General features: G+C 40.5%; 1 protein-coding gene across 1 annotated transcript; it reads right to left on the bottom strand.

The window, feature by feature from the left end:
* Positions 1-8,704: 8,704 nt before the first annotated feature.
* On the bottom strand, positions 8,705-11,820 carry LOC104159044 (chromosome unknown open reading frame, human C11orf97; the record flags this gene model as incomplete). Its single annotated transcript, XM_009696850.1, has 2 exons — positions 8,705-8,830; positions 11,716-11,820. Coding segments are annotated over 2 exons (231 nt in total), but the record flags the coding sequence as incomplete, so codon positions are not given.
* Between the last annotated feature and the right edge of the window lie 566 nt (positions 11,821-12,386).

Raw genomic sequence — 12,386 nt, 5'->3', positions numbered from 1 at the left:
CCAAAACCTCACCACACAAACCCAATACATGAGCGCAGGTAGGAGCGTGGGGCAGAGGCCCACGGGTGGAGGAGAGCCCTGCCACGCAGGCCCCGAAGGCTGACGCAGTCTCCCATCTCCCTGCCCTGGTGCCCAGGAGAGAGCAGGGCTGCTCTGCTGCTTCCCATGCGACTTATTTCTTCCAGTCCACACCTGAAACAGTCAGAGGTTTTAAACTCCAGCAAAAGGGTTTTCCCACAGCAGCTGAGCTATGGTTTACATGCTGTATTCTGTGGCCTTGAAGGGAAGTGCTTCAGAAGATGCAGAGGATTTTATTTTAAAACAGTTGCAATTTAGAGAGTGAAATTGAGAGAAGGTTTGAATAAATCACTTAGCAAAAAAAAAAAAATAAAGAAGTGACAGCAGCTGCAGTAGCTTTGAATTCCTGTCAAATTCAACCAGTTTCAAGCACCTCTAAAAGATTAACAATTTGGAAAACTAAAAGAAAAGAAATTAAAGAAAAGAAATTTTTTTGTCCTTTTAAAACTTTCTTAGAACTGCATAAGTTTACATTAAAATCTCACAGCTATTAAAAAACTAGAAAACCTTAAGGCTCTGTTTCACAGACCTGGTATGAAAAAGTGTATCAGATAGGCTTGAAACTGTTTTCCCCAAGTCATTTCCTTCAGTGAACTAAGAGATCATTGATGCACACAGTTCAGAGACTGTTTGTACAGAGCTGGAGAGTTTCCAGCTCCGACACTACGCATTTTCATATCCAACAGCTATAGATCCAAGGTCCTCTCATACAGATCCACTGAAGGCAGCGGAGTTACACCAGGCATAAATTCTCACCGACCATGCGGGTTACAGCATGGCTCTTACATACCACATAGGTCAAGGCCCTGTGACTTGTCTCTATATTAGTAAAAAAAAGTGATTCAAGCCTGTTTACTCCCCAAAATAAAGAATTAGTGTGTGCGGTTGGTGTTAGGTTAGTAACTAGGTCATGTGCATCCATAAACTGATTAATTGCACATAAAAGCGCTTGCAGACTTCCATTGTCCATGTTGTGAGCACTCATAAAATACAAGAAATGCCAGCAGCTGTGGCTGTAGTCAGTACCTTACTGCCTCTGCTCCAGCACACAGCGTTGGCTGGAGGGGATCACTGGGGGTCACCGGTCCAGCCTCCCACCCAGAGGAGCACTACGGCCAGCACTAGCTAAGGTGCTCACCTAGCTGCCGGCTGGACTAGCACCAACGTGTTGAAAATATTCAAGGATAGAGACTCCACAACACCTCTGGCAGCCTGTCCCAGCCTGTCCCAGTGCTGTGCTGTTCATATGGGAACAAATCTGCTGAATTATTTAGCATTAGATCAAAATGAGGCTTCCTATATTCATCAACACACCGTCAGCTAAAGCTCTACACTGCATGTTAAAGGAAGCTATTACTGAAATCTACAGTAAGTTGCGATGGTATATGTATCATGGAAATCCAGTATTACAGCATTTCCTATTTGTCTGATTATGGAAAAGAAGAATTAGATCAATTCCAGATGAGAAGACAGTAGGACAGTAGCCTAAAATATTTCTATCAGTAATACTGTCACCGTAAGTTTTCATGGTACACCTGCCTCTGTGGAGACTAAATATGTGTTTACATGTTGTGTGTAGTCCACAAGTTCAAAAGTCTTTATAGAATTTATAACTAGAGCGTGATGAAACCTATTTTTAAGGCATATTTTAGAAGTTTTTCAAATTACAGATCCAATTGTTTTGCTCTTGCTATCTGTCTTCAAACCCCATCACAATGTGGGAGATAGATAGTACAGAAATACGTTTTAGTTAGATATTCATCACAGTCACTACTGGAAGTAATGGTAGCTGTGCCTTCATCTAAGAGTCTAGCAGCCTCCTAGAAATTTTGCTGTGCTAAACTTCCAAGCAAGACATGATGTGTCGCTGTACAGTGAGGGATACAGGGAATGACCTCACTGTCAGGACCAAGGTTAGAATTCAGGTGTCCTCGTACCTGTGTGTAGGTGAGGAGTTTCTCCTTTTTAATGTCTCATTTCTCTTCTAGAGAAGAAATACCAGCCTGGCAGTAACCCACATCAGCTCCGCTTTGCCTTCTTTCTGCCGTAAGACACAGCGTGTCCATTGCACAATCACAATCAGCTACTCCGTGCTGGTTGAGTTTTGTCAAGCAGTTTTGTTCACTCTGATTCAGGAAAAACTGCACAGACCTAACTGGGAAGTACAACATGATGAAGGTTGAGTAGCGTTACCAGATGCCTGCGGACCTTCCAGAGGGAACACACCTGGCTTTGTCTGCTTTGGAGGTAAACCAGCCCCGGAGATAGCTCTGTGGACTGAGGACCACACAGACTTCTTGGTACTGTATACACAAATTGGGGAACTGTGGTTTAACTGCTCTGTGCAAACCACAGTAAGCTCCACTGTTGCTGATAGTCAGGAATTTAAAATAAAATGCTAGCCCTTAGTAATGAAACTGTTGCAAAATAAAAAAATATTTTGCTTATTTGAAGGTTAAATGTTTGCCATTTCTAACAGCAGTAAATGTTTTCACCTAGAGCTTCCCAGCTGGCTTCCTCTTCTACTCTGACTCACTGTGTTTTGTCACACTTGAGAAGTATTTAAGCCTAGAAAAGCCTTTGAAGTTATTTGTCAACTGTCTTGCAAACGCAGTTTAAAAGGTACTGCAAGATGTGGTTGCGTTTTCAGCCACAGCTATCAAGCCAGACTTTCTGTCAACCAGAGAAACCTTACGGAGTTTCTTATCCTAAGAAAACGTGATCAGCTTCAAAGAGTAGCAGGATGCTATCTGGTACCAAAATGACACTAAGAATGACTTTGAAATCTCTTCTTTGTAAATAGCCCCCATGGTTTCAGTGCAAGCTTTTGCCAAGTAAGAACCTAAATCCTGTATGAAAAAGAGTGATAAAAGTTATGTTATGTATAAATTGCGCACTGTATTTTAGTATAAAGTTTAAATGCCTGTAATTTGATTACCCAGTGTTTCATACTCAGGATTATGATCTTTCTGCTTGGAAGTTTAAAATGCTGAAATATGACCAGAGATAAAAGATTCAGTTGAAAGTTGATGCATGTCTCCTGGGATGAACAGCTTCTGGACAGACAAGCCCACGTTATTGCACATGCAGCAAATACGACGTCAAAATATTCTGCCTGGCTACAGTTCCACCCAGGACTGTGAACAGGATTGGATTAAAACTATGTGAAGTTGACATTTCCAGGTCAAGTCACAGGCATGAACGAATGTGCTGGGCACACTGTGGATGGAGGATCCTGTCCCAGAATGCTCTTTGACCTTCCATTGCAGCACACATCTTTGTTGTTCACCAGGGTAGACCAGAGCTGAAATCAGAACAGAAAACTTCCCTACCAAAACCACACCATCCTCAGACACTTTGACATGCGTGTGTGTACCAGCAAGCCAGAATTTGGCTCTGTGGATCTTTGTTAGCAGTTATCATGAATTTCAACCTTCCTTGTTTTTTCAGAGCACTGGACTGCATCTTATGCAGCAACAGTGGCAGGGACAGTGATGCGCAACCAGCGCTAATGCTCCCATTTTACCCTGTGAGCAACCCCCAGGCCAGAGGGCAAAGGTTTGTTGTAAAGTTCTTCTTCAAACATCTTTGAACCTCAAGCATCGAGGTGACATTTCAGTCCAGGAGACAAGACTAGCTCTAGTTTGAAGTAAATCTCCTAAACCACATCTAGTCATCATCGGGCTCTCAATCCCAATTGCTTTAATAACTTGACCTCCTCCTATTGTGGTTTGTTGCTTGATATGTAGATGTAGCCTTTGAAAAGATGTCAGTGTTTGAACACTGTTATTAATACATGGAAGCAATCAGAACATTTGTCTTTCAAAACAGTAGTGTTTAGGCTGGAAATGAAATAATATTAAAAAAAATAAGAGAAAAGGGTAGCTGAACAGTTAGACAGTAAAAAGTCACTATAATAAAATGTGAGCACAGTTAATTTAAATTACTTGACACCCCAATTAATGAAATACTATAAATATTATAAATATCACAGTAATATTAATAACATTAGTATAATATTATGCAATGTTACTATATTTAAACTAATTGCTTTGTTTTATTCAAATGAAAGATGAGACACATAAAAAGGTCGTGAACATGAATATATTGGACTAGCTGACAATTATCCAAGCCTCGTAATTGAAATAAAATATTCAGTAGGAAAGATCTAAAAGACATTTCTCTGTTGTACAAGGTTGCACAAAAAGGAAGAGGAAGCAAAGGAGCAAATGAAAGTCACAAATCTGCCTTTGTTGCAGCAAAACTGAGCTAAGTGCAGAAATCCAGGATAGACACAGAAAGTCTTTTTATTTGGAAAATTTTAAAACAAGATCACGAAAAAAATTATTAAGAATGAGAAAGCAAGGGGAGGGGAGTAGAACAAAAATGAAGCAAGGAGCAGAAATGAGATGCAACAAGCTTAATCAAAACCTCTATCTGAAAACCCAGTGTTTTTCAAACATCATTGTGTCATTCATGATCAAATTTGCATCTAAAACGTGAGAATAACAATTTCAAAAGCAGCTACTCCTCCAGTGCCTCAGGTGCAATTTTCAGTGCCAATAATTTTTTTCATTTAGAAGTGGAATGGAAATGTTGAAAAGAATTGGCTTGGAGCCAACTAAGGTGGGTTGTTTTTTTTCCCCTTCTCACTGATAAAAAAGTAAACCCAAAGCTTTTAGTGTCAGAGAAGAGTTCCAGACAATCAAAAAACAAATATCCCATTTCATTCATAGATACTTGCTAAAAAAGCAAAGGAAAACAAAGTCTAGCTTCACAAAGTTGTCACTGAGACTCTTTCTTTTTAACAATATTCAGCGTGGTTTAGATACTTCTTTAGGATCTGAGAGCCCCAGAAACAAATCCCATCTCCACCTCTTAGGATTGCACCTTAGGGAAGATGTAAATTATCAGTCTGAGGTATAACTGGGAATAAGGAGCTCTTCAACTCTTAATTTTAAATTACCCATCAGTCCCAGTTCATTTTTGTCACTGTACAATACAGTTCCCTCCTTTAAAAAGAGCGTAACACTTGTCTATCCCACAAATGTTCTGGAGGGATGTCTGGAATGAATTCTGGCAATGAAAACTGTAGGGTAAGTGCTAAGTATTATTAATTTGGAAAAGAATGTGCTACAATTATTCTAGAAATATAGCAAAGATTGATCATTAAGTTAGATTTTTAAACATGAAGACAGGAAATATCATGCCTACCAACCTGGTCCACCACCTCCTCACTTGATCATGCGTTGTCATCTCCCTCCCCTGTCACTCCTACTTACAGTTCTCCTCCCCCAGCAAATGATCACTACTATGTATTTCTTGTGTTTTCACACCTCTTAGGAAACAATCGTAGATCTTTCTACATAGGGTACAAACGCAGCTTTTGCCCCACTTGAGGTGCAACCTCATCTCTTCCCAGCAGTTCTTAGTCCTCAAAGAGGGGACATCCCATAGTCATAAAAGCCAACTCCCCATTTTCAGCACCAGCTGTGCAAACGACAGTTGACCTACAGGATCCATCCATTCCTCCAGCCCTACCCCTCACCAGTAGGATTGAGGAGAAACCACTTGGGCACTTACGCCTTTGACTCACCCTACAGCAACGCAGTCGTGCTTGAAACGCTCCACGTCTTCCCTGGCAGTGTCGGTGCTGACCACGTGAAAAAGCAGCAGGGAGTAGGAGCCTGAGGCCCAGACGAGACTCAGCATGCTCTCCACATCCTCCCAGATCTCAGCCCCCCAACAAACCTCCCCAGAGAGCACGCTGGGGCAGCAAATGGGAGCTTCCACCTCCCACAGCAGGGAGTCTCCAACTCTTCACCTCCTCCTGCACGGTTCAGGCTCAGCCAGCTCAGATGCTTTACTGGAGAGAGCTTCCAGCCTCTCATCTGCTACCAGCACACTGAAGCTGTTCTGTAGCTGCAAATGTCACTCCAGTCTCTGGTACCTCCTCCAGTCATCCCTGACCTTTCAAAGCTATCTTTTGTTCTGGCTTTATACAGCACCTAGAAGGATCCACGTTTGTTTCCTAAGTGGTGTGATAATACAAAACAAACTAATGATCATTTGGTATTACCTCAGTGTAATGATGGTTAAGAGTGAGAGATAAGTGACAGGTTATTTCAGCTTCCATGCTGCCTCTGTGGTTCTTGGACACTATGATAACTCGTACATATACAGAGACAGAGAGAGAGAGACTTATTTATGGTAAACTTTTATTAAATCAGGCTAGACATCGAATCCCAAATTCTTGGCTTCTGAACTGCTCAGTTTAATGAACAGACTCAGCCTAAGGCATTTTAAGGCATCTCTTCAATTACAATCTTCTGCTGGAACTTAGAATCACTTTGCAACAGAGAAGCCTATGAAATTGCCGAGTTTCACGGTAGCATGTTTTTGTCAGCACGAACATTCTGTAATCTTTGGATTGTGACATCTTCATCACTAGCTGAAATATGGATCAGATTTGGCTACTACAACATCAGATTAAAAAGCAGCATGAGAATATGAATAAACCAACAACAAACAAAGAGGAAATAGCTCCCTATCCAAGCAGAACTTTTTTCAAATTCTTAGAAATACGGATCTGCATTTCCAAAGGCAGCTAGACATTCTGATATTTGATATGACACATCAAAACAGGCTCAGGTCTTCATAGCACTAAAGTTCAGCAATCTGTAAAAAAACAAGATCCACTTTAAGGCTGGATGAGACACCACATCATGAGCCCCCCAAACCACTGGTCAATTTTAGGGAAAGCCTGTAAAAGGGAGAAGCAAAAATAAATGCATTAACTTCAGTAAATTGAGCAACATGGGTATATATATTTTTATCTTTTTCTCTCTTCTATATCTTTTCCCTTCATTTCTTACAGTTTCTATCTCTGCGTTGCTGGAGTGTTCTCCCCTCTCCAGTTTTCCCTTCAGGAATTGCTGACCTTCTGTTCTGTCTCCTCTTTCATTCCCCTTGTCTACTCTTCTTCCTTTTCCTTTTGCTAGTGCCTTTCCTTCTGGCACTAAACTCAGTAACTCATCTTCTCTCTAGAAACGCCTCTTCTTTTTTGTCCATTTCCATGGCCTGTACCTACTCCATCTCCCAATTAGTATATTACCACCTCATTTTTTTCCCCAGATCCTTACACAGAAGAGGGTGTGTGAATGGAAATGGTTGGGTGAGTATAGGAGCTGAAGCTAAATTCCTCCCAGTTTTTCTCCTGTCTTGTATCTTTTCTGCCACCCTTTCTCTCATGATACCTGCCTATTCTGCTGCAAAACAGGCAGTATAGCTAGTGAGGAGAGCATCCCTTGTCTCTAGCACCAGTGCTGCTAGATAAAGGTACATTTTGATGAAGGTACATCTAAATTCCCAAAGGAAAACCAACAGATCCCATAAATACCAGCATCTAAATCAATTTGAATAAACTACTTTGTTTTAAAGCTGTTCTTTCTTCACTGATCTTAACAGGAAATGGAGGAGACCAGATCTTTGAAAGCTCTGTGTGCCTTCACTAGAAGCCTCAGGCACCTGAGTTTTAAAAATATGCCAACATCCCAAAGCTCTGAGGCATTCTTTGGTGGTATTTTCTATGGTGCAGCTAAAATTTTCCTAGTTTAAGTACATATTGGAAGTGACTGCAGTTAATACCTGGTATAGATTAGGCCTGCTCTACAACCAAAATATTCCTATGAGTAGTAACTCTAGAGTAAAGGCAGCATGGCAGAAGGCTGTATGGGTTAAACACTTCTTATACTGACAATAACTTAATTCATGCTGCTGTCGTAATTAAGCTGCCACTACCTCCAGAACTCACAAGACCAAGATAGGAAGAGCTGCTAGTCATGCAGCTAGCTGTATTTTTAAACCACTGGCCCTCGAGAACATGGGAAGGATCTTCATTTAATGGCAAAATATACCGAGTTCATATATTCTGCAAGCTCATGGCACTAACAATATTCCTCTTACAAAGCTAATGAACTCTGCTTCCTTAGGGTTGGAAGCTTTCACCTTCCACTGCAAAATTAACACATTTCACTGAAGGAGAGAAGGTGGGCACATTGAGAAGACTACACTAAAATCTACCAGCTCATAAGGAACAGGTCTGCTCCACAAAAGCCACACTCCACAGACTGTAAAGAAAGAAATACATGCCCCAGAGCACCAGCCGACCATTGCAGGCAAACGCTGAAGTGCCCAAAATGATACCTAGATCAATCTCTTTTCAGGAGGTGTGTTGGAGGAGGGCTTTTCCAAATATTTGAATTCGTTAAGGTTGGATGTTAAGAAAGGCAAGTAAGGGTCACTATGTACACAAAACCAACTCTCACCACTTATCAGTGGGAAACAGTGATTATCCCACACATTTACAAAAGGTTTCAGAATATGAAATAAGGTGATTCAACAGGGCAGTCCTAAACAGGTTTCTCATGCAGAGATTTCAAGTTTGTTGGCTACTTACTAAAGGAAGAGGGTGGTTAGCTCTGCAGAAAGATGCCCAGAGGTGATTACTATAAGACTATAGAGGTAATCTGCAGTTCTGTGAGATGTCTATGAATTATAAAATGATACTACCGTGCAGTTTTAAAATGCGGTGTTTTAGTGAAAGTTTCTTATTATTGACTCTTACTTTTCATTCCTGCATGCCTTGAGTAGAATTGAGGCTGTAAAAGTAAACCATTTCTGTTCTGTGACACTGGTTTCAGGCTTCCAATGGAGAAATTCTTTTTCACACTCCAAATTCCTTCCAGAGCCACTGTTAATAATTTGTCAAAATAATACCATTATAACTGATTACTTCAACTTGTTCTAGAATTAAGGTAACTTTTAAAAGACAGTCCCTTTGGTCTATACAGTAATCAGAAGTAGTTAGGCAGAACACTATAATCTTCCTCCACAGTTAATGAAAAGAGATTGACATCTTCAGAGAGCAATTCAGATTGCTAAAGGTATACGACGGTCTCTGCTGTCCGTAGAACAACTTAGGACTACTAGGCTCCTAACTGAAGCAGGATGCAACTGATCGATAACATGTAAGAAACAGCAGTAATATCACTGATGCATCCAGCATGATTTATTGGTCATATTGGAACACCAAATACTCTCATAAAAAGATAGCAGAACAACAACCCCACCCCGCAAAAAAAAAAACACCAAACCCCCCCCCAAACCAAACCAAAACCAACAGCACCAAAACAAAAAAGCTAATTTATTTTGTGCAAAGGTTACAATTTACTAACCATCTAATTTCTGTAAAACAATAAATTTACTAATAATCTAAACTGTATAAATCAGTAACCAACCAACCTGACAATTGTTGTTTATCAGAGCCCAGGCCACTTTGGGACCATCTCTAATTCCCCAGACGTACAGATGAAAAAGGAACTAGGTACTGAATAATCTGTACACAAGCATCTATTTGACCTTATTATACATAGCATTGTTATGCTACGTGTGTAACTTTATGCTATACATACCATTTATATACTGAGCTTGTTATATATCCATATTGTACATTCCTGTAATGCATACTTTTGTAGTGTTTCTATATTATCTTTAGTACTTTAAGCCTTTGTAACATACATTTCATTGGGGGACTCCCCAGAAATCATGAGAACATATATGGTAGCATCCATTTATACGATCAGACTGAAATATTCCAGACAATTTTGATCCATTGGCAGACGGATGCAGTGAAATACAGTTATCTTCAGCTCTTAGTAACATCAGACACCTGAGCAGATCGAGCAGACCAGTGTTAACACCTGCAATTCCGCTACTTGTCCAGAACCCCTTTACAGTCAATGGGAAAAGAACCAGCACTTTTAGAGCACGACACTTGCAATGGTAGGTATCTAGGACAAGTCAGAAGAATTGCATTTTCAAAGTGCCTTTTTCTCTCCATTTACTATAAACAGAGCCTACGTAAGTCATTCATTTGGAGGTGTGTGCAAGGTAATTGCCTAACTAGCCTAATCGGAGTAATGGAGTCTGACAGGACTCTGATTACATCATGTAACTTATGTACATTTTTGTCTGTGAATCCAACTGTCTTAAATTCATTTTGAGTGAGTTTAGACTTGGGCCTCAATCCCACATAAGAGAAATCAGACCTTTTTCCAAATTTTCCACATTTGGAAACAAAGGCAAAAATGCCCTTACTACATTTGTGGAGGATTTAATGATTAGGAGATATAGTGGTGGGCTTATTCCAACAAAATGCACCTTAATTTAACCAAGGAATAGCTTTACTCTACAGAAAAGAACGTGGGGCTACAGAATGGGAACTGTGTCTTGTGGAGCAAAAGCATCATGGATTTAGGAGTAACAGTCAACCAACAGTTCAAGGTCCTAGTGCTAATGTTAGCTCTAAAATAAGTAAATGATTCTCTCTCTCTACAGGCTACTAGTGATACAAATACCGAAATACCATGATCAGATTTGGAATTCACATTGTGAAAGAGGAGGTAAAACAATTGATGAGAGTACATAAAGAGCCAAAACCAAATATATGTGTATATAGCTTCTCTGGAAGAAAAGCCTGGATACTAAACAAGGCATTATTATCTATCCAAGAAAAGCAAGGAGCTGAATCATGCAAATCCGAATTATTAATCGGGCTTTTTTTTTTTTTTTTTTAATACACCAACAACTAGAACAAACTAATGAGGGAAATTGTAGAATAACCAACTTTACTCAGTGGACTCCACAGAGAGGTACCTAATAAAATACAACAGCTTGGCTGATAAAGGCAGTAAGAAAGAAGTTTTAGTCAACCAGATAAGATGACCTATCTGTAAACATTATAAACTTCTGAAAATTAATTTTCTACAATCAGATTAATAGATCTCATGGCTGCAGAAGAGCACCAGCATGATGTAAGTTTTGTTTTACATGGGTCACATGGCTTCAGGCACATTCCTGCACCAAAACTAATGAATGAGCTTGGACCAGTGCTAACAATTTAAGTGCAAAATATTTAAAGTGTGTGTTAAAAATGGTGAATCTAAGTGATCTTTGTTAAATTGTTTCAGTATTAAGTTCTCTTTTGTTAAAAAACGCTAATTATTTCTACTCTGATCTTACCTCATTTTTACCTCCAGTTCTCAGAACTTTTAATAGTTTAGCTAGACCGAACACTTTGTTCCATTTCATCATTGGTCTACTGTAATCAGGTCTCTCCATAACCTTTAAGCTGCCTAAACAGACCGTTTTTCTAATTGGTTTCACTGTTTTCCTCTCCTTTGTTTACCTTTATCATTCTTACCTCCACTCTTTCTTTTTAACACCAACTTCAGTTTTGAACAGCAGAAGGAGACAAAGTATTCTAATAACTACAGGACTTTTTTCAAAGAAAAAGGTAACAAAACCTCCCTACCGCTTGGCATTTGTTTCTGTTTTATTAAACTGACAGACCATATGGAATTATCCATGTTCTCTATGGTCCTGTAATTTCAGATTTTTAAAAAAAAAAGTAATAAAGACTATATGCAATTCTTCTGTTTCTAAATGTTCCCTAGGCTATTACATAAATGTTCTGGGCTGTTTTTTTAAAGTAGTAATTTTGCCACAGTTCCTCAAAATAATTTATAGTCCATTTGCCCTTACAAAACCTTGCCATTTGTTGATAAGAAGGATTACCTGCAGCTGGATGTTTAACATGGCATGCTTCTTTCTGAAAAGCAAGCTCTTCTTCAAGTATTTCTTTAACTCTCCTAGATGGCTCAACATATACAAATTTCTTCCCTGTTAGTAAAACATATTACAAAAGAACCAGTTATTTTAAATCCCCCGAATGCTAACGTGCTTCGCCAAATGTAATGTCATTTCATGCTGCTCTACTTCTATCTTTAATACACTTTAAGACAAATCGTTTACAAATACACAATAATGTTCAGGCAGGCCCTGCTCCCCAACGTCGAGCGATCCTCACGAGAGGACCGTGGTGGGTAAATTTAAAAGGGGAGCGCTGATGGGCGGCAGCGTGGCGAGGTGTCCCTGCCCCACGCAGCAGCCAAGGCCACCCCAAAGCCAAAGCACCCCACAGCCACCGTGTCTCCCCGTGGCGAACAACCCCTTGGAAGTCTCCGAGGAGATGTCCTCGCCGAAGGAGATCTCCAAGGAGCTGGAGGCGGATTAGGGCGCTCTATGGCAGCGGGGGAGTCCCTGCCGGACAGGGCACTACCCACGGCCCTGCCGTGGTGGGGTGCACGGTACCGGGGGAGGCGAGGGGCCACCAAGCAAGGTGGCTGCGGGGGAAAGGCTTGGGGTGGGGAAGGGGAACAGAGGCCGCAACGGGCGGGGAGGGGGGA

Source organism: Cariama cristata, unplaced genomic scaffold (genome assembly GCF_000690535.1).
Source record: "Cariama cristata isolate BGI_N322 unplaced genomic scaffold, ASM69053v1 scaffold7783, whole genome shotgun sequence".
Classification (NCBI taxonomy): Eukaryota; Metazoa; Chordata; class Aves; order Cariamiformes; family Cariamidae; genus Cariama; species Cariama cristata.
Note: the sequence above shows the minus strand (reverse complement) of the source record. Positions and strands in the feature narration are given on the sequence as shown.